The 22,616-nt window shown below is 40.7% G+C and overlaps 3 protein-coding genes and 1 long non-coding RNA gene across 4 annotated transcripts; 2 read left to right on the plus strand and 2 right to left on the minus strand.

The window, feature by feature from the left end:
* Window positions 1-360: 360 nt before the first annotated feature.
* On the minus strand, window positions 361-4,921 carry htatsf1 (HIV-1 Tat specific factor 1). The gene is made up of 10 exons (XM_082549566.1): window positions 4,707-4,921; window positions 4,114-4,278; window positions 3,438-3,684; window positions 3,175-3,222; window positions 2,895-3,049; window positions 2,517-2,680; window positions 2,311-2,407; window positions 2,105-2,194; window positions 1,873-2,010; window positions 361-1,159 (listed from the first exon to the last, which is right to left on the minus strand). The coding sequence occupies exons 2-10, from the start codon at window positions 4,276-4,278 to the stop codon at window positions 905-907; spliced, it is 1,359 nt and encodes a 452-aa protein (XP_082405692.1). The 5' UTR covers window positions 4,707-4,921; the 3' UTR covers window positions 361-904.
* Window positions 4,922-5,015: 94 nt separating this feature from the next.
* Window positions 5,016-7,738, plus strand: bod1 (biorientation of chromosomes in cell division 1). The gene is made up of 4 exons (XM_082549567.1): window positions 5,016-5,324; window positions 5,538-5,662; window positions 6,812-7,026; window positions 7,106-7,738. Exons 1-3 carry the CDS (start codon window positions 5,175-5,177, stop codon window positions 7,023-7,025), a joined length of 489 nt encoding a protein of 162 aa, XP_082405693.1. The 5' UTR covers window positions 5,016-5,174; the 3' UTR covers window position 7,026; window positions 7,106-7,738.
* A 1,582-nt stretch (window positions 7,739-9,320) lies between these two features.
* LOC309716057 lies at window positions 9,321-13,372 on the plus strand. Its single transcript, XR_014279360.1, has 3 exons — window positions 9,321-9,570; window positions 9,944-10,030; window positions 13,164-13,372. It is a non-coding gene; the product is annotated as an uncharacterized lncRNA (long non-coding RNA).
* A 578-nt stretch (window positions 13,373-13,950) lies between these two features.
* Window positions 13,951-16,304, minus strand: LOC309716206 (uncharacterized protein). The gene is made up of 2 exons (XM_082549884.1): window positions 16,218-16,304; window positions 13,951-15,449 (listed from the first exon to the last, which is right to left on the minus strand). The coding sequence occupies exon 2, from the start codon at window positions 15,256-15,258 to the stop codon at window positions 14,878-14,880; it is 381 nt and encodes a 126-aa protein (XP_082406010.1). The 5' UTR covers window positions 15,259-15,449; window positions 16,218-16,304; the 3' UTR covers window positions 13,951-14,877.
* Between the last annotated feature and the right edge of the window lie 6,312 nt (window positions 16,305-22,616).

Below are 22,616 nucleotides of genomic sequence, written 5' to 3' on the forward strand. Positions count from 1 at the left end.
CTGTGACTCTCCTCCCTGTCTTCATAAAGATGTCTCAAACTAAATAGACACAGCAGTACAGATCAGACTCTTAAACAGAGGCAGGTGAGCAGATGTCCCACCATCGTTGTCTTCACTAACTGGTTCTTGTTTTAAGATTCCTCTCATATTAAGGTCGTTGATGTGCCGAGTAATGTTCAGTCTTTGAAAATCACTTTAATAAAAGTATTTTTTAGAACCAGCAATCATCTTTTTGTTGTTTATAGTGTAAATATGTCTTTAGTAGCCAGCTGTAGTGAAGATTTGGCAATATGCTGAATATAAATACACCTTACAATTTGTACCAAGTGGCTGAGTAAAATAAATGTACAAGGAGTCCCGTTTTTCAATTTTTATGCCATTTTTATGTTTTTTCTTTACAACTTTTCCTCAATGATTTTTGCAGTGTGTGCAAACGCTGATGGCTTCTCCCTTTGCAATCTCACATTTCCATCATGTGATTATTTTATGTTCCAATACTGCTCGGAAAATTGTCAGTGATTAAAGAACGAAACAAAGCAAATGTGAAATAAAATGAAAAACATAATGAAGCCAAACACGTTCATATCCAACAAAGTTTCAGTCTCTCTTGTGTTTTGTCATTAATATTTAGCTCTGTCACCATAATGCATAGTGTCAGCAAACTGCACTGAATTATGGGAGCGCTGTAAGGTGTAGCAAGCTGGTTGAGTGCATGTCTAATTACAGGGTGAACCACAATGATGAAAATAGGTTAGAGAAAATTAGTTTTATTTTCTACATTACAAAACAGCTTAAACTGTCCAAATTCCTCCTCCCTTTCTCAACAGGAAGTTTTCCCAAAGTTCACTTTAAGCAGGACATCCTAGTTGGTTGACACAGGGCCATAAAAGGAGGATGAGAGTATCTAAGCTTCCTCATCCTCACTTCCTGCTAGGCTGCTGTCAGTGGAGTCCACTTCCTCCTCCTGTTGCTCCTCTGAGGACTGCGGTTCTGATTTGGGTTGCTGCTCTGGCTCAGTGGTGCTGGAGGGCTCGCTAGGTTCTGTCGCTGTGCTGCTCTCTGCAGGCTTGGAGTCCTTCTGCTGTTCTCCTTCTCCACCCTCCAAAAACTGTGACCAACCCTTCAGCCGCTCCTCTCGCTCGCGTGTCGTCTCTTCTACCTGCATGTACAGAACATGAAAGGCGAGAGATATTACCACGTGTAGAGTCTAAGGCAGTCTAACGTATCAAAATAATTCAAATATAACCTGTTTTACTTAAATAAATACCAAATGGGACACTGTGCAATCACTGAGTCTACCATGAACTCCTCTGTGTACCAAATTATTCTAGAGATACATGTCAGGCTATCTGTCTGATAGTTAAATTTGGCCTTAAACTGGGTCATGAAACAGGACAATTACGAAACATTCTTTTAAAAAAATACATTTAAAATAAAATAAATATGTTCCCTAAAATTTAATCAGCACCTCATGCAATAAAGTGCTGCTAGCACCCAAAAAAGTGACAATAATGTACATGAACTACAGTAAAAAAAAAAGATGTACTAACTTTCAGGCACAAAGCACATGTTGAACTGTACAACAGAATGCTAAAGACAATTACAGCTGTCAGAAAGTGAAAGAACAACCAAGTAAAGCTTTAACTGCAAACAGAAGCACAGAAAACGAAGCAGACTCTGAAATCTGTCCCTTGGAACAATTAAAACTTTCGCAGATTTCATTTCATGCAGGAACCAAAACGTCACTTAGAAATTGTGAAACTTACTCCAACTTGTCAGGGAGCTAATTATATGACAGGCTAGGTATTACTGCTTTTGACTGTGAATCACCAAGACCCCCAAAACCTCAATATTTCTGTTGTCTTTATTTACCTGATAGTCTGTCGTTCCATCCCAAAGCTGAGCAGATAGCTGCCTTCCTCCAAACCAGCGCCCGTTGAACGACAGAATACACGCATCAGCTTCCTCAGGCTCCTTAAAAGCAACTGATGCCACGCCGTCCGGGTGTCTCTGCAGCACAAATACAGCCACACATCCACTTCATCTCAACTTTTTCTTAGCTAATTTCCTACCACGACCTTCAAAATACAGAAATCAAACTCACATCAAAGAGGATGACCTTCTTAACTTCCCCAAACTTCTCACACTCACTCCGCAGATCCTCACGATACTCATTCAGCACCAGTGGATCCTCCTACAGAGAGCAAAGAGATTAATGCACAATGCTGTGTGTGTGTGTGTGTGTGTGTGTGTGTGTGTGTGTGTGTGTGTGTGTGTGTGTGTGTGTGTGTGTACGTGTTCCTCTCACACCTCAAAGTCACTGGGATGGAACATATTCCTGATGATGACAACTTTTTCATGCCTCTTCCTCGCGTCTCCTTTTTTCTCTGGCCTCCAATCCAACTGTCTACAAAACAAAACAAAGAATAAAGAAACAGCGGCCAGTAGTGCTTCTACTGAGGAGTTCATTCCTGCTACACAGAAATAAACAGATAAGAACAGAAAACAGAATTTACTTCTGCTGCTGCTGTAGCTTCTTCTTATAATCTTTGCTTTTCTTCTTCTTTTTGCTGGCGTCATACTGCCCCTTCAGCTCAAACCGTGCGGCTTCCACATGCAGTTTATAACCTCGGACCTCTGACTCATCAATCAGGCGTATAGCCAGATCCACAGACTCCTTCTGCAGAGAACCACAAACAAGTACACACAGTCATTTGACCAGAGTAAAGAAAGCAAGAGCAGGAGATTTGTCTATCCACTCAACAAGAGGACTACAAATAACGTTGTTGCTCCACGTATGGCACCCTCTATGGCCAATATTGCCAATATTAAGTGACAACATTTGCACAGTTATGGTGCGTGTCTGGGGCATTGACCGAGCAGGACAGACTAACCTTTAGATAGCAGCAAAGACCATCTCCCTTCAGATTTCCTTCTTTGTCTTTGTAAAGTTTGACTTTGTACTCTTCGGTGATGGGGTCCCTCATTACAATCCCACACTTTGACATCAGCTCTGCAAACTCCTCGGAGCTGATGTCAGGAGGCAGGCCTGAGAAGAAGAGACCAGGAGAGAAAGATTAGAGCAAGAGAGCGCCACGTGATAAACAGAGTCAGGTACTTTATGGGACGCCAGCTTCTTGGCATTCAGAAGAAGGATATGTAGGTGATACTAACCTGACACGTAGACATTCGTGTTTTTATTTTCATCAATATCAAACCATCCTACGGGCAGAAAAAGGGAAACTGATCAAGAGTGACATTCCACTTAAAACTTAAAAATTGCACATAACTGTATAAAAACAGTTAGTAAATTAACATAATAACAGCAGCACAATTTCTTATTAGATTTATATTTCTGTGTGTGTGTGTGTGTGTGTGTGTGTGTGTGTGTGTGTGTGTGTGTGTGTGTGTGTGTGTGTGATTGGATGCCAGTTTACCTTGCTCAGCTTTCCTCTTCTCCCCTTTCTGTTTGGTTTCTTTGCCTGGCGTCTCATGCTGCTCTGAGGCCGAGTTTGGGGCGGGATCTTCTGGTTTCTCCTTTTCTGTTGGTTTTTGTGGTGGTTTGCTGTCAGGCCCGGGTGCTGCTGGGTTGGTGCTGGTCAGGGAAGCGTTCTTTCCATCCGGAGCCGATTTCTCAATGAAGCCATAGTTGGCCTGGTAGGCTGCCATGAAGTCCTCTGTTATCTAGAGGAACAAATCAAACCTACTTAATATTGACACAGAAATCAACTCGGACCAATTTTGACACATCTAATAAAAGCTGTTACCATAAAATAAATGATAACTTTGTTTTTTCACTTTAATTTTACTAGTCAGCGCTTTTATGCTATATAAAAAAGAAAACTACACACTTCCAATAGCCAAGTAAGAAAACTATAACAATATAGTTTCTGTATCAAATACCAACACTCCACAGGTCAGTGCAATACCCTGTACTGTACTAACATCTCTCCAACAGCTGAAGCATGGCCAGAATGGGGTCATGCAACAGGAAAATGATCCCAAGAGCAACAGCAAGTTTTTGACTGTATTTATAAGGTAAAGCTGCTTCAATTCAATGTAGACTAAAAAAAGCTTAAGAAAGAAAAGCTGAGAGTCAAAGAAAGCTTGTACTTTGGGAAACCAGGCCTTCTTTTCATGATCCCAGTCATACACAGTCCCATCCTCTGGATCGGTGTAGGTGTATGGGTCTGAGCCATCTTCATTTCTCTGATCATAGAGCTCTTGCAGCCGCAGCTGCTCCATAAACTCTTTGTTGGGATCTGATTTGCCACTCATCTACGACAAGAAAGTGACACATTAGATTACCATGTTCAGACATATAGAGAGACACTGTATGACAACTTTATCACACCGAAATAGCCTGGATTTAATATCCTGCTCTGGAGTCTTGCACAGGTTCATAATCTGGATATTACTCACCCATCTAACTGCCCCTAGCCAACTAATCACATATGAGTACCATCATTGTTACTATACTGTAACTGCCGAAAATGTCAGCCAGCTGCTTTAATCCTTCACAATGTCAAGGATAACAACCGACAGCTGGACTCAATGTGAGCTAAAACCTACAGCCCGTCTTCAAAAGGGGGCTGTATCTGAGTTAATATCAGGTTAATTCGGTCATTCACCTCTGCTATATTTTTATGTCCGTGATTAACACTTAGATTAAGTGTGTTGATGTTAGCCAGCATGGCTAGCGTTACCTTTCACAGCGATAGTCCAGGCACAGTGAGCTCTGGCTGGTGCGAAAGTTAACGGTGCAGATTATCTTAGTCAGATCCCCGCCACAGAACCAGCTTTGTGCTTTGAATGTGTTATAATTATTCTTTTTTTTATTTCTAAATGAACGTTTCAGCGCAACCCGCTAACGTTTTGATTTACCCTCAGTTAGTAACAACGGCACTAAAACGAAGTACATCCGAGGTTATGCCACTTGTGCGCGTGCGTGGAAGACAAGGGGGAAAAGGAGGCATTCGATTTGCTCTTCTGCTTCTACCTTTTTTAAAAGAGCGTCTGCTGTTCAGCAAGACTAACGATCACTTTGTCCGCAGTTTGTTCGAGGGCAATGAATCGAACGTACGTCTTGTAGAATAACTAGTGTGGATAGTTAAGTGGTTGGCTAGTTCAATGCAGCTAACAGGTAAGTAATAAAATAGTCTCCTGGGTTTGGCATGGCCGAGGGAAGCGGTAATGTTAACGTCAATCCGGCCAACCTCCCACCGGGAGACCCGCAGCTCATCGGGATGATTGTGGAGCATCTGAAAAACCGGGGTCTTTTTGATGAGTTCCGTCGGGACTGTTTAGCCGACGTCGATACAAAGGTAATCTACTAACTCTGCTTTGTTTGTGTTTAACTTTAGCTAACCTGACACAAACAAAGTTATCCGTGTCAGTGCCACTTTAACTGTCCTAAATCTATCCGAGTGTCTTTTTAGCTGGCTACAGTATACTACAGTATACTTTCAACGCACAGTGTACTCCGTTACTTAGTGTGCGCTATTGCTGCATATTTACCGCGCTGTTGTTGTTGTCAGCCGGCCTATCAGAACCTGCGACAGAAAGTGGACAACTTCGTCACATCGCACCTGAGCACGCAGAACTGGAACCCGTCCATCAACAAGAACCAGATGAGGAACGGACTGAGGCAAAGTGTTGTTCAGTGAGTGTTTCCTTTGAGCTTTTTGCAACCTTTCAGCTCCTGTTTAGAATGTACTACACATGTGAGCTTCCAAGGAGCCAGACTTCCAAGGAGCTTTTTTTCGTTTACCAATAGTTCTGCAGGCTTTCAGAAGGTCTTTCAAAGTTTTTCTTTGAACATTTGCTGCTTTTTCACTCGTTTTTAGTCCAGCCTTTGTACCTGACTATTGTTTTGTTTGTTAAGCTATGTAACACTGGCTTATGAATCCTTCAAGGAAAAAATGGGCACCTAACTCAAGGAATGAATCTTTCTTGTTGACACGTAACAGACAAAAACTGTATCTTTTGGCATATCATCTGTTCCGGTTTCTTTAGTTTAATCTATGAAAAATGCCAAAGATAATGCAGTTTGACAGACATAAAATGGTATTTTTGCACCAACAAGCTGACTGCCAAACAGTCATTAGCTGAAAAATTGGTGTAGCTCAGCATGGTGTGCAGTGTGTCCTTAAAAATATGAGGACACTGAATGAGTTGCAAGCCTTAAAAACTATCTACAGCACATGAACAGCATTGATTTTCAGTTGTCTGCCTGATAATAGGGTTAATTAACACAATTGACAATGTCACCTATAAAAATTAGTTGATGTGGAATTTCATTGTTGACGTGTCATACACTAAAACCACATAAATGTGTTTTTGTAACTGCAACACACTACAGGGAGGTATGAGGGCTTATCGCCTATGTCGTCTGCCAAGACTGCGCTCAATATTAATGAAGAAGAACGTAGCGCCAACCACAAAACAGGATGAATAAATAAAGTTAAATGCAGACTGTGCAAACCAGAGCTTTCCTTCCACAACAGCACTACTGCAGTGCACACTCACATGTTGGCTTTTGGGGGTTTTTTACATCTAATTTCTTTACGTAAATTAGTAAAAAGACTGTAGTGAACAGGTTATATATAAAATAAAGAAATGATCTGTTTTTGAAGTACTCACTTTTTGGGTTTTTGTGTTAAACATTGTATTTCAGTTTATGTTTACACATGCTTCAATAAATTGGTGTATCTATTTCCCATTTTCCTAGCAAAATATAAAGAAATGAGGAAGTGACTGAAGACTTTTGCACGACCATGCACTCAGCCATAATTTATTTATGTATTTTAAGATCGGGCATGCTGGAGTCTGGTGTGGACAGGATCATAACTCAGGTCGTGGACCCCAAGATGAACCACACTTTCCGACCGCACATAGAAACAGCCATCCACGACTTTCTGTCAGGGGACAGGAAGGAGGAAAGCACCTCGAGTTTGAACTCTGCTCCATCTGAACAGACAGAACCACAAGAGGCTCCGTCTGCCTCTGGCCCCAAAACCCCCTGAGGTGTGTGTTTAAAACCCAAAGCACAGCGTAAGGTCGACAGCAGCTCAAAAATGAGTAGTCTCTCTCTCTCTCGATACAGGCACACATGCTGGTCTCTAGTGGTCTGCACATTCTGTATGGCTGCATTAACCTTTGGAAAGGTGCAGCATCGGACGGGTGGACGATGAAGAGGAGGAAAGAGGAGGCTGTTTTGTGCCTCCAATTCAATGGATTAGTCAGGAGTGTGTCATTGCTCCTGCGTGAGGCTGCTTCGGGAGAAGGGCTACAACGCTGAGTGGTGCACTGTCGTCGTTTGAGTGTGGATTGTTAATTTTTTTTCGGTACTGGCTTTTTTTGTTTGTTTGGGGTTTTTTCCAATGTGCATTACTTTTTCTTTCTTTTTTTTTTTCTTTTTTTTAGCAATTATATATTTTTTAAATACAGAGCCAATTGTTCACTCACTCTGTTTATGCCTATGATATAGACATTTTCCAGTTTCCTGTTACTTTTTTTTATTTTTATTTTTTATGCTTGCACACTGTCTGCACTCATTTTTGATAGACTGAGGGGGAAAAAACTAAATTACTGAAGAACAATGCAATGAATGAATTTGTTTCATGTTTACAGGCCATAATTTTTCATTTCATCATGTCAGATTTTTCTTTGGTGTGTGTGCTTAATATGAAGTTTGTCCATCTCATGTGCTTACATTAAAAACAACTGCCACCATGTCCCTCTTTGTCTTTCTCTACCTCCTCTTAGTTGCTAAGCTTTCATCAGTGGATACACCATATTTTTATCAGTTTGTCTTTAAAGGAGATGGCAATACAGTTAACAGAGAGGAAATGACAGTAACGCTTTTTAATGATGGAAACCTCTGCAGCAATTTCTGTGAAAGCTGGTGTATGGCGTTTATTAGTTTTCTTTGTTAAAGCTAACATAAAAGAAGCTGTCTGACGCAGCATTTCGCTCAATATGATCATTACCCGATGCTGCTGAAGTGAAGCAGAGCAAAGTCAAAGATGTTTTATTACAGACACAGGTAAGCGTTTTGCAATTTGGCATATTTTAAAAAGTTTAAATTTCTCCAGTGTTGAACAGTAAAAATGATGCTTTCTTGTCCGAGGTCATTTAAAAAAAACAGCGGGACAGCACTGCACACAACGGTAGACTGATGCATAATAAGCAAGCGAATAATACAGAAAACAGATTTGAGATGGGAAACTGTTCTTGAAGAGAGAGAGAGAGAGAAAGAGCGATGCAGGATGTGCGATCGTGGTGGAAGCAAATCAGCAAAAATAAAAGGGAATTAATGACGATGTTTATCAAACCTGAAGCGTAGTTTTGATCTTCTTTTGCTGTTTGTTCAGTGAATTTTGGTTGGAGAGTGACAAAACCTGCAGCTTCAGAATCTGTGTGCTGTAGGCTTTCAGCACTGAAGGTCTGTGTATGTTCAGGCGTTTCTGGAAAAGTAGATTTGTATTTAAAAATTGATTTAGGATTCAATGAATCGATATGGTGTTATTCAAGCTAAAATTGATTTAAATGGGAAAATCGATTATTTAAACACACCCCTAATAAGAACGGGTCCATCTTCCATGTACCTAAACGGTCCCGAACTTTCCAATTCATTCTCTATGGGAGTCCTAAACCACTACGAATGTAATATATTCTTTGTCCACTATAGTCTTCTGGCGCTGTTGCAAATTTATACAGTCATGTTTGGTGGTGAGTATCCCCGCCTGTCACGCGGGAAACTGGGGTTCGATTCCCTGACGGGGAGGCAATACGTTTTCATTCATAATGTTGAAAGTCAGACTGTGACATCCTTGGGAAGGTCCTTAACCAGTGGCGGAGCGGGGGGGTGGCTTACTGGGCTTAAGCCCGGGTTGTTTTTTCAGAAGCCCGGGGTCTTTTGGAGTGTATTTTTTTCATAGTTAGATGCCTGGCTGACAAAACAAAAACTACACACAATATTTGAAGCACTGCGAGTGCGCTCTTGGAGAAGCGCAGCCAGGCAGACAGAGGAGAACTGAAGTTTGACCAGGTACCAAGGCAAATCATTCGTACTGTACAAATAATGCAAATATATGACGGTGTATCACAAAAGATTGATGTCAAACAGATCACTTGACCCATATTACATTACTTGCTCTTCGAGTGAATCAACAAATGGCGAAATGAAAAGCCAAACAACAACTCTGTCTCTTTAGAGAGTCTCAGCTTACATGTGTGTTTATTTCATATTTTCAGTTGTTGCCTTCCACCAGTGGTGTGTCCAGCGGGGTGGCCTGGGGGGGCACAGGCCACCCCCAACCAGACTGGCCACCCCAGGTGCCACCCCAAAGGCAAAACAATAAAATTCAATCAAATATCAAATGTCCGATTATGTTTTCACGGTGAAGCTCAGATATCCGAGTGTAAGTGAATGCAGCATCGGCTTCTGCGCTATGTGCATTATGTTGGCAAAGGTAGTTAGCAAAGGTAGGAGAGCCAAGCACGAAAGACGGCACTACAGGAAACAATTTTTCAGTGAAAGAAAATGAGAACAGAATAAATGTCCAGGTAAGTAATATTAAGTTTGTTGAGTTTAGTAAACTTCGGTGAAATTAGAATACCAAGGAAAAAATTACACTTAAAGAATTATTGCAGCCGTTGAATATATCAGACAGTATGCTACTGAGGGCAGCTAACATAAGAGTTATGAGTTATAAGATGTAATCTAAGTCGTAACATTGCTGTATGGAGCTGCAGATTTGGTTGCAGGTTAACATAGCTGGACTGGCCATCGGGCATACCGGGCACATGCCCAGTGACTTATTTTTTATTTTTTTTTTGTAATGGCATGAACAATGAGAGGTGGTAGATTGGCCAGATGCAGGTCGATGTGTAAAAATAACTCAGTTGTTTGGTGGTGGCTATGGCGGGGCTTCCACAGAGGCCAGCAGGTGGATGAGGGAAGGGGAGGCAGGAGGAGAGACCCGAGGCAGCCGCCGGTCCGAGTGTCAGGTGAACTGAACTTCAGGTAAGAAGTTATGACCTGCAGTCTATCTGGGTCATATCTGACCCAGATAGATTTTCCCATTTCAAAGAAACAGGCTCTGTGTTTTGCCTTATATGCATCCACAGGTGTGCCACCAATTTACTCACATGGACTCTACTAACCTATCAGAAGCTTCTTCAGCTCAGAATGGAATCGTCTGAAGTTTTCTTATTAATTAACAATAAACTTAGTGTACATGTACTCCTAAATTTGATGAAGGTGACAAAAAATAGACAGCCCTGTCTCTCTTTATTCTGACATTTAACTAATTCAAAAGATATTTCAATATTTATTTATCCAAAACAAAACAAGTTTACTCTAAATTGATGTTGTACAGAAAAAAAATGTTCTTGCGTTTTCCATAAAGTGTATGTAAATATCTGGTTTAAATTGTGAATATACTGTGTATTGAAATTCCTCTTGTTTTGCATAGAAATATACTGAACAACATACAAAGCATAATATATGAAATAACATTTACCAGAGTTTTTTCTTTGAAAGAAGCTCCTTATGTTCATACACTCCAAAAGACCCCGGGCTTCTGAAAAAACAACCCGGGCTTAAGCCCAGTAAGCCACCCCCCGCTCCGCCACTGTATAAGGACTAATCCATCTACCATTTACCGAAACAGTTTCCAAGTCCTTCGCTATGGGAGTCCTAAACCACTACGGATGTAATATATTTCTGTCCACTATTGTCTTTTGGCGCTGTTTCGACTTTATACATGATACGTTCATTATGGTTGTTTTGGAAGAGGTTTAGTCTCTTTCGTTGACGATAGAGAACTTTGCGTTGAGGCTTCTAGTCATTATAATCTCTGTCCGCTATTATTTGCACGTAAAACTTGATATGCATTACAGGCTATCCCACTGTGGACATAGTTGAGTCACGATTGGTACTGCAACATAAGAGTCCGATGACACCTTCCTCGTTAGTATAGTGGTGAGTATCCCCGCCTGTCACGCGGGAGACCGGGGTTCGATTCCCCGACGGGGAGGCAATATCTTTTTATTCTCAATGTTAAACGTCAGACTGTGACGTCCTTGGGAACGTCCTCAACTGCTTAATGTTTCAGGGTTTCCTTGAACAGACTCAGGAATTAAACAATATTCAAACACATGACAGTTAGTGCTCTTTTCTAAACCGTAGCTTCAAAACTCTCCCTGGACAGCGCTTTGAGTGCTCAGGTAGAATAGAAAAGTGCTATATAAGAACGAATCTATCTACCATTTACCGAAACTGTTTCCAATTCCTTCTCTATGGGAGTCCTAAACCACTACGGATGTAATATATTTTTGTCCACTATAGTCTTCTGGCGCTGTTGTAGTTTATACGTGATACGTTCATTATGGTTGTTTTGAAAGATGTTTTGTCTCTTTCGTTGACGGTAGAGAACTCTGCGTTGAGGCTTCTAGTCATTATAATCTCTATTATTTACACGTAAAACTTGATATCAAAACGAGGGAAACAGAGATACTACCACGCTGAAGACATAGTTGGGTCACGATTGGTACTGCAACATACGAGTCCAATGACACCTTCCTCGTTAGTATAGTGGTGAGTATCCCCGCCTGTCACGCGGGAGACCGGGGTTCGATTCCCCGACGGGGAGGCACTATCTTTTTATTCTTGATGTTAGACGTCAGACTGTGACGTCCTTGGGAACGTCCTCAACTGCTTAATGTTTCAGGTTTCCTTGAACAGACTCAGGAATTAAACAATATTCAAACACATGACAGTTAGTGCTCTTTTCTAAACCGTAGCTTCAAAACTCTCCCTGGACAGCGCTTTGAGTGCTCAGGTAGAATAGAAAAGTGCTATATAAGAACGAATCTATCTACCATTTACCGAAACTGTTTCCAATTCGTTCTCTATGGGAGTCCTAAACCACTACGGATGTAATATATTTTTGTCCACTATAGTCTTCTGGCGCTGTTGTAGTTTATACGTGATACGTTCATTATGGTTGTTTTGGAAGAGGTTTTGTCTCTTTCGTTGACGGTAGAGAACTCTGCGTTGAGGCTTCTAGTCATTATAATCTCTGTCCGCTATTATTTGCACGTAACACTTGATACACATTACAGGCGTGCGCAACTTACCGTATCAAAACAGGGAAACGGCAATACTATCCCACTGTGGACATAGTTGAGTCACGATCGGTCCTGGAACATACGAGTCCGATGTCACCTTCCTCGTTAGTATAGTGGTGAGTATCCCCGCCTGTCACGCGGGAGACCGGGGTTCGATTCCCCGACGGGGAGGCAATATCTTTTTGTTCTTGATGTTAAACGTCAGACTGTGACGTCCTTGGGAACGTCCTCAACTGCTTAATGTTTCAGGTTTCCTTGAACAGACTCAGGAATCAAACAATATTCAAACACATGACAGTTACTGAACTTTTCTAAACTGTAGCTTTAAAACTCTCCCTCGACAGCGCTTTGAGTGCTCAGGTAGAAAAGAAAAGTGCTATATAAGAACTAATCCATCTACCATAAAACGTCATATACATTACAGGCGTGCACAACTTAACGTATCAAAACGGGGAAACGGCAATACTAGCCCACTGTGGATAGAGTTGGCCCATCGCGTATAGGTTAAACGGAGAAACAGCCAATCAAATGGCAGCTTTTCGGGCATTGGGGGGAAAAAAAGAGTTTGTTTTTTTTTTTACACTGAACTGTCTGAGCGCGGGTTCGAGTCCTGGTTGGGACAAAGGTTGTGTTACATTATCAAAAGTTAAACACCATTTTCAATTTACTTATTGTGGGTAACATTTATTTTTCACTTTGCTTTTTCTTATTATTTGATTATCATTTTGTTTATATTATATAGTGTTATGGCCTGTGGAACAATTTTCCTGCATTACTACATAACTCAGACTAATCTGTATCATCACAGTTTTGAGATGATACATACCAGACATATAGTCTACAATTATGCACACATCCAACTTTTAATACAAAGACTAAAGCTAAAACTATAAACTGCTAGTTTATATCTATTCATTTTCCAGCACAAACTCAGTACTGACATCATTACTTTATTCCAGTCATGCTCTTGCCTGCCTTCACCGAGCATGGTTTAAATCTGTTGCTCTTCTGCTTCTGCGTTTCAGATCCGCAGCCATGCAGCCCGCCTCCTCTCCTTTCTCCTCCTCACTGTGGTCACTCAGAACCCTGTCCCAGCCTCCATCTTCATCTTCATTACTATCAGCATTTTGACTCTGGGGTGTGGCTTATGCAAAATCCTGTCACTGCTGAGATTTCTTCTGCTATGATGGGTCATTGGAGTCTAACTGCCAAACAGTTACATTTATTTCTGTATCTCAATAAATCATGTTCGTTTTTTCCACATGATCTCTCCTTATTGAACTGCTTTTGTAGATAAGCTTCAAGCCAGAAAGCAACAATACCTAAACCAAAAATATTATCATCAGAAGTGAGAAAGTGTCTGGACTATCTCCAGCTGTGTTGCATGTATTAAAGATAACTTCAGACACTGTCTGGTTGTCATGTCTGAGACAGGCTGTATAGTCAAACAGATAAAAGACAGCAGTCATGTTTCTAATATTACAAATCAACCAGAAAGATTATAAAGATAAAAGCTGTGAGACCCCACTAGAGAAAGGATGGCTTGTTATCATTACATGAAGTGATTTAGAAATAATATGTAAGCTTTCAGGGCAGCACTCACAGCTTTTTAAAACTGATTACCTGATGGTGAGCACACACAGGTATATAAACATACAGGTTAACTCTAAGAGGTTATAAAGAAGAGAGCTGTGCTGCTATTTTTACAGAACACAATTTATTCACATTTTTATATTTACAATCAGTTTATTTATAGAAACAAAATAAACATTACAAAACTAGAACAAAACTATCTTATGTACATATGGCTGCTCGATTATGGCAAAAATGATAATCACGATTATTTTCACTGAAATTGAGATCTCAATTATTTGACGATATTTATTTAACAATGTATTGAATAATGACTTTAAAGATTGTCAAAAAATAATATAAAATAGTGTGCAAATACTGATAACAGTGCAAATGTTTGCAATATAAAAAATAAATGAAAAATGTAAACATCTATGTTTAGTGAACTTTGCAGTGTTGCTCTGTGGTGCAGCTACGACACCGTAGCAAAGTTTACACACTATGTCTGCTTGATCCACGTCTGACTCCGCGAACCCATAATGTTTCCACACCACTGAAGTTTGTTTTATCTCTCTTTTCAACCAACGGCAGTCACTCTCCTCTCCAAATAACTTCTGCTTAGCTTTCCGAGCTTCCCTCGGGTCCTCTTAATCAACGGTCCCCAACTCGCGGGCCTCGGACCGGCACCGGTCCGTGAGTTGTTTGGTACCGGGCCGCGAGAGTTGAGGCTCAGGTGTTTTCAGGGGTTTTATCGGTTTTCAGCGTTATTTTGTTATCGTTTTTATCGTTTACTCGGTTTTCCTTGGTCTTTTCACATGTGTTATGAATAAATCATCTTTTTTTTCGGTACTGGTACTAGTTTTATTTTGTTGTATTTATCCGCGACACCTTAAAGGCCGGTCCATGAAAATATTGTCGGGCATAAACTGCCAGGTCCGTGGCGCAAAAAAGGTTGGGGACCGCTGCTCTTAATTGTTGTGACACGTGTTCGAAATGCAGAGAGGTGCTCTCGATTTGCCACACGGAGCAGCGCGAGAGTAAAGCATGAGGGAGGGGCTAATAATCGGCTCAGTCTTTTTTAATGATCGTTGAAAGCCCAGATCGTAATCGAGATTAAAATTCGATTAATTGAGCAGCCCTATATGTACAATATCAACAGTTTCTCCCCTATTTCCTCTTTTCTTCCAACCATCTTTGTCTCTCTGCCTCGTAGAAAGGAGACTCCTGAATCTCCTTCCAGGTGCTCTTGGCTCGTGAGCCAAAGCCAACCAGCTGATCATCCTCAGAGGCTTCTGCAGCAACACTCACTCTGCTGGTCTTGCAGTTCAGAAGAGTCTTTATCTCTGTAAAGCTGAGGGCATACTGTACAAATGAATGCAAGCTCTCCTTGCCATGCCCTTCTTCCACAGAGGTCCCTGCAGCCTCTTCCTTCTGGAGATCTTTGATCAGGTACATGGTGTACCCGACATCCTTCCCCAGAAGCCACCGGAAAGATTTCCCTTTATACTTTCCAAACTGCAGAATGTACTCTCCCTGCACTTCCTTCATGTCAGACTCATCCCCTCCTCTCTGATAGATGACAGTCAGAGCATTCTGATGTACAGCATCCTCCCTCACAGGTGCAGACTTGTCCTGCAGTTTGGGGTCATTTTTAACGGGTCCTGGAGAAGGTATCCAAGTGGCCCCTTGCGGAACACCACAGAGATTTTCCCTGGATATGGCGCAACTTTCTTCTGCATCTTGATAAGCAGTGAAAAAATAAACAATTATATTAAACAAAATTGATTCCAAACACAAACAAAGACATTTCAGGTTATAATCTTGCTGCTGGGTTTACACAGCAGGATGCAGGAGAACAATAACGAGACTCAATTTGAAAGAACATTGACAACATTTGCGATAAAAGTGTTTTTTCCTCCAGGTATAACAAACTGTTCTGTCTGTAAATAAAAACCTTTCATGGTTGAATGATTATTGGCATATCTGCAAAATTTGTGGTAACTGCTTAGTAGTCATGGCACATAAGAATTGCTGGTAGATTAACAACATATATGTATTTAAGCTATCGTGTTTATTCATACACGAGTGGGCATTGCTCATGTTAGAGATATCAAAACAGACTTTCGCATTGATAAGGTGACTGACCATTACAACATGAAAGCAATACATTTTTTTAAAGCAGGTTCAGTCATTTAGCATGTCATCTCATAACAAGACACTTATTGGTTATTTAATTGTACCACATTATAGTAATGTCAGTGTCACAGCAGTCGGAAACCTACAAAGTTTATTTACTGGCAAAACACGTCAATGAAACACGCAATTTATTTAAGGATCACGTTCATTCATTTTTTACCGTGCCACTTTACAACAGTAGATAAACTCCCACCGTCTTTAACTGAGCGATGGATGCTTCGTAAATGCAATCGCAACACGCCTGTTACCTGTAATATACACCTGTAAATGTATTCTGTTGGTTTACTCTTATTTCAAACGACGTTTCTTACCTTTGATCAATGAATGAGGAGCGTTGGGATGTGTTGCGAGCGTTGAGTTACTCGTTTTCTCTCCCGAAACGTAAAAGAGGAGATTTTTTAAAAGTGCCGCCGCATCTCAAACTCGCAACAGCGCCGGAAGACCGTAGTGGCCAAAAATATATTACATCCGTGGTGGTTTAGCACTACCATAGAGAATGAATGGGAAACGGTTTAGGCCGTTTAGCTAAAGGGTTCGATTCCCCGACGGGGAGGCAATATCTTTTTATTCTTAATGTTAAACGTCAGACTGTGACGTCCTTGGGAACGTCCTCAACTGCTTAATGTTTCAGGTTTCCTTGAACAGACTCAGGAATTAAACAATATTCAAACACATGACAGTTAGTGCTCTTTTCTAAACCGTAGCTTCAAAACTCTCCCTGGACAGCGCTTTGAGTGCTCAGGTAGAATAGAAAAGTGCTATATAAGAACTAATCCACCTACCATTTATCGAAACTGTTTCCAATTCGTTCTCTTTGGGAGTCCTAAACCACTACGGATCTAATATATTTTTGTCCACTATAGTCTTCTGTGCACGGGCTGTCACCATTCCCAACATTTATACTGCTAATCGGTTGTGTTAATTGAAAATCGTTGCCAAAAAATGCAGCAGTGTATGTGTGGTACATACATAAACCATGAATGGTTATTCTGTACTGGAAAAACACCATCAAAACTATAGGAGCAAAAATTGAAAAAGAACTCAAACATGTTTTTTTGTCATGTGCATCATCAGCATCCAAGTTTATGCAGCAGTGTCCCTTCCTCTGGGATTCTTGTGCTTACAGTTTTCATTGAAGAGAAGCCCCGTCACTCTGAAATCCTCGATGAACTCTGGCTTTAATCCTAAAGTCAGTCAGTCGGCTTAGTGTGTGAGTGTGTTTGTGTGTCACTGCGGCTAATATTATTGATTTTACTCCTTGTTTTCGGCAGGTGACTGATCCACACGCTTGCACCATGTGTATGTTTGCACTGTGTAAGATCCATTGGTCATCCTCCGCCATCCTCCTGTCTATCAATACAGTACTTGTGATACGTGTGATCATCTATAGATGTTCAACTGAATCATAAAAAAAAAACATGTTTACTTATTGATATCTAGTAGAAATCAAAGCAAAAGAAGATAAACACGACAGAGATGTAGAGCTAACTGGAACATCTAACCTCACTTTAAGGTGTTTTGATGAAACAATAATGATTAAAAATAAAAGCTTTGGCTGAAAATATGACTTTATTGAATTATATTATGGCTACATTAGTGACATAAATTAAAAAATGCAGTCATTGTGGTTTGGGACATTTAAAACCAGTTATATCATCCCTGAAGTTGTCCAAGTTTTGTAACCTATTGTACAAAACACATACATAAACATCTTACATCTAGTAGTGAGTCTGATTTGTGTATGCAATGAGGCAGACATGTATCGTGTTTATCATGAGAGTGCAAGAACAAAAAGGCCCTGCATACATACTATTTGCACAGCGATGTGTGTGCACTGGTGTTGTTTTGAACATGCGAGTGTGCATGTTTGTTGTTGGCAGTGAAGGGTCATTGTGTGGGTGGTCACCACAAGTTGTGGGAGGCCGAATCAGCTTGAAAAGTAATGAAAATAGTCTTCAAATGTCCAAATATTACCCCGTGTGAGAGGATGTCTTCTGCATGAACACACACACACACGTTCTGTCCTTTTTTCCTTGACCTCCTGCTGCAACGCACACACAATGTTTCTCAGTCAGTCCTGCTGAAGGCCACTTGAATGCAGTGAAGATGAAGCTAAGCTGCCAGTAGTTGAGCAGTAGAGTGAGAGTAAGAGAGATGAGGTATTTGTTTAGCTCGTATGGAGACTCTGATGAAACTCCGAGTCAAAACATTTAACCACAACAAATAGAGTGCAAGATGAGAAAAACACGACATCGGAGGCTGGTCTTTATTCAAAATGTACCATCTGATTTTTTTTTTAGGAATTAAATTCATTGCTTAATATTTTAACAAGAAATATAAATTATGGCTCATAGCACAGACACACATGAGTGGGCGCGTACAGTTAGGTCTATAATTTTTTTCACAAAGACATTGGTCCGTTGGATATAGGGTTTAGGGAGAGAATGACTGCAAATGATTTTCAAACAACCTTTTAAAACAATCCAGTTATGTTTGTATGTCTGTACGATTACTTTTGAGCCTCTGGAATGGCTGACTGTGTAATAAAATATTCATAGTTCCTAAACAGTTAATGAAATACTTTTGTTAAACTGCTTAAATTAAAGTTGCAATTCCACGTGAAAGGCCAACGCAAAGTGGTGTACACGTGAGAAGTGGAATTAAAATCATACATGATTCCAAACATTTTTTACAAATAAATAACTGAAAAGTGGGGTGTGCGTAATTATTCAGCCCCCTGAGTCAATACTTTGTAGAACCACCTTTCGCTGCAATTCCAGCTGCCAGTCTTTTAGGGCATGTCTCTACCAGCTTTGCACATCTACAGACTGAAATCCTTGCCCATTCTTCTTTGCAAATAAGCTCCAGCTCAGTCAGATTAGATGGACAGCATTTGTGAACAGCAGTTTTCAGATCTTGCCACAGATTCTCGATTGGATTTAGATCTGGACTTTGACTGGGCCATTCTAACACATGGATATGTTTTGTTTTAAACCATTCCATTGTTGCCCTGGCTTTATGTTTAGGATCGTTGTCCTGCTGGAAGGTGAACCTCCGCCCCAGTCTCAAGTCTTTTGCAGACTCCAAGAGGTTTTCTTCCAAGATTCCCTGTATTTGGCTCCATCTTCCCATCAACTCTGACCAGCTTCCCTGTCCCTGCTGAAGAGAAGCACCCCCAGAGCATGATGCTGCCACCACCATATTTGACAGTGGGGATGGTGTGTTCAGAGTGATGTGCAGTGTTAGTTTTCCACCACACATAGTGTTTTGCATTTTGTTTTCATCTGACCAGAGCACCTTCGTCCACATTTTTGCTGTGTCCCCCACATGGCTTGTGGCAAACTGCAAATGGGACTTTATTGTTTTCTGTTAACTGCTTTCTTCTTGCCACTCTTCCATAAAGGCCAACTTTGTGCAGTGCACAACTAATAGTTGTCCTATGGACAGATTCCCCCACCTGAGCTGTAGATCTCTGCAGCTCGTTCAGAGTCACCATGGGCCTCTTGGCTGCATTTCTGATCAGTGCTCTCTAGGGCTGCCACGATTAGTCGACTAGTCACGATTACGTCGACTATCAAAATCGTCGACGACTGATTTAATAGTCGACGCGTCGTTTGAAGCTTTGTAAGATCACAAAAGACGCAGGAATATGTAGTAGGATTTAAGAGTGTAATAACGGATTGAAACAGAAGATGGCATGGCAGCACTGCATGTACAAGGATGCCAGCTGCCGTTAAACCCCGAAGAAGAAGAAGCTGTGTCCCAGAATTCATAGCGCGGCCCAGCTCAGTTTCCAACAATGGCGGCAGCTAGTTAGTTTTAATATTACTCTTATTATTCTTTCTGGGTCACAAAATAAACGTTTAACATATTTTCAGGCGGGAACGTAGCTGTGGAAACCTTAAATATCTGCTCAGTTTATCAAGACACCGCATATTTTCAAAAGCGCTCGACGTTTTCGGAGACGTCTGTTACCCACTAGCTCGATAGCTAGCCGGGGGCTAGGCTAACTAGAGCCGTGAGAACACCAGACTCCCGGAAAATCGTTTTCAAACCCACCGCCGTCTTTCGCTACTCAGGTTAAACATATGAGTCACTTAGATAACTTAAAAATGTTATTGTTTGGCTTTTTTTTTTTTTTTTTAGTATTTTATTTGTTCCTGAGTAAATCTGTTTGGCTGAGATTAAAGTTATAGTTTTTACACAGCTGAATAAACGTCAAGCAGACAACTGATTATCAGAAGTGTGAGATGCTGGAGAATATACTCCGGTGTCCTGTTATATTTTAGATAGCAAGGAGTTTATTAAACTTCACCGAAACAGACTATCATCTTGTCTTTATTTTTAGTTAGCACATACCTTAAACACTTAAAGCTGTAAGCTAATGATAGTTATATAAGAGCAGATGCTGCTGGTGCAATAAGCTGTACGTTTTACGTCCAATGGATGATGATCTGATTAGTCGACTAATCGCAAAAATAATCGGTGATTAGTCGACTATCAAAATAATCGTTTGTGGCAGCCCTAGTGCTCTCCTCGTTCGGCCTGTGAGTTTAGGTGGACGGCCTTGTCTTGGTAGGTTTACAGTTGTACCATACTCCTTCCATTTCTGAATGATCGCTTGAACAGTGCTCCGTGGGATGTTCAAGGCTTGGGAAATCTTTTTGTAGCCTAAGCCTGCTTTGAATTTCTCAATAACTTTATCCCTGACCTGTCTGGTGTGTTCTTTGGACTTCATGGTGTTCATATTCTCTTAGACAACCTCTGAGGCTGTCACAGAGCAGCTGTATTTGTACTGACATTAGATTACACACAGGTGCACTCTATTTAGTCATTAGCACTCATCAGGCAATGTCTATGTTCAACTGACTGCACTCAGACCAAAGGGGGCTGAATAATTACGCACACCCCACTTTTCAGTTATTTATTTGTAAAAAATGTTCGGAATCATGTATGATTTTCGTTCCACTTCTCACGTGTACACCGCTTTGTGTTGGTCTTTCACGTGGAATTCCAATAAAATTGATTCATGTTTGTGGCTGTAATGTGACAAAATGTGGAAAAGTTCAAGGGGGCCGAATACTTTCGCAAGCCACTGTAAATAAAAACTACAATCATTTCCTTTGTCCAACAAATTTTAGACCAAATTGCATCCACACAGGACTGCACAGGTTCTCCTTGATTTCCTGATATCCATCCATATCCATTTTTATATTGTAGTATTAATCTTTACTACAATTATTGCGAATCTATTTGGCCACGATGATTTTATAGGAAAAAAATCTGTCCTGACAGCTGAAAGTTTTTGCAAAAATATATGTAAAAGGAGAGAGCTGTACACATTCTTAAACATGCATATGCAAAGGTGCCACTGCAGTTACTCTGACTGGTTCACGTCTGTTAACTCTGCAGGTTCGTGTGCAGCTAAAACTCACTTCTTTAAATTGTATCAAGGCTTAAAAGTAAGGGCATGACTGCTGTGAATGACAGGCTATTCATGTATGTATTCAGCTTTTCAGGTTTTCTGTTACACGTTGGGGTTTTTTTGGCTTCTCCTCCACCTTCCTGCTCAAATAACACGAGCTTATGGTTACTGTTGGTATAAAGTGTTAAAGGGGGTCTGGCTATATTGAATGATTTTACATGATATGAGCACTGGCGCTATTTTCTAACTGATATCAGATAGTGCTGGTGGATTTATTTCTCTTTAACTCTTTCCCCAATGTCAAAATGACATTTGACGACCTTGCCTGTTCTCTTAATGTAAAGTCTAGACACCTTAGTTTATCTCAATAAAGTTGTGGTTTGACCTCAAGTTGAATATTTGGTGGGTTTTTCCAAGGGTGACTGCATAGGCAGAGACCGCCCTCACTAACCTCTGATGCAAACCCAGTTATTTTGTTCCCTAAGTTTCAAAAGTTGCTTCTTCTAGGCTGACAGGTGTTAAAAAGTTGAAGTTGTTCTTTAATAGTTGATCAAACATTAGTTGAGTCTCTGCTGACCCAATTTTGATTGGCCAGTTGTTCACGGGAAGCAAACAAAAAACTTGATAATAGGTGGCAACAACACTTGAATGTGTAACTAAGTCTCACACAGATAAATATCTAAGTATTCTCAAATTAATCATTAAGTATTGCCTCCAGCTCCAGTAGTGTCTTTGGTGACATTAGGGTGAAATAATATGGAGCGATTACTGGAAGGTGGTCTGATATTCCTAACATGCACAAACTGTGCAGGTTATAGGTTTAGTATCAAAGATGTGAAGGAGAATTAACTATAGCTACTATATTTTACTTTAGATCAGTTTTGACTTGAAGTCTTGGGAATGTAAATGGAGGCTATGCAATAGCTCTTTTGTGCACATCTATATTTTCACTTTCTATTAAAAGAACTTCTAAAACTGTTACTTTAGAAGTTATTGCAGTGCACTGGTACTTCTACTTCTGTTTGCTCATTTTCTTTGGTTGTCAGTAAAGATGTAGCCATAGATCAACACATCACAATGTGGGACAATGTCTCAAAAAGCGGAGTGGGCTGCTGTGCAGTCTCAGCAGCCCACTCCGCTTGGACAACGGGTCATACTACCTGCGCTGCTTCTTAGTGCCTTTTGAGAGATCTATAAAAGATTAAGTATTTCGCGTGTGAAAGTGTTCCTGGATGTTTAGTATAAAAATGCTGCGTGTTTACGCAGAAGTTGTTTCACGCTAATA

The sequence above is a fragment of the Aulonocara stuartgranti genome (assembly GCF_965226115.1).
Source record: "Aulonocara stuartgranti genome assembly, chromosome: 10".
Lineage (NCBI taxonomy): Eukaryota > Metazoa > Chordata > Actinopteri > Cichliformes > Cichlidae > Aulonocara > Aulonocara stuartgranti.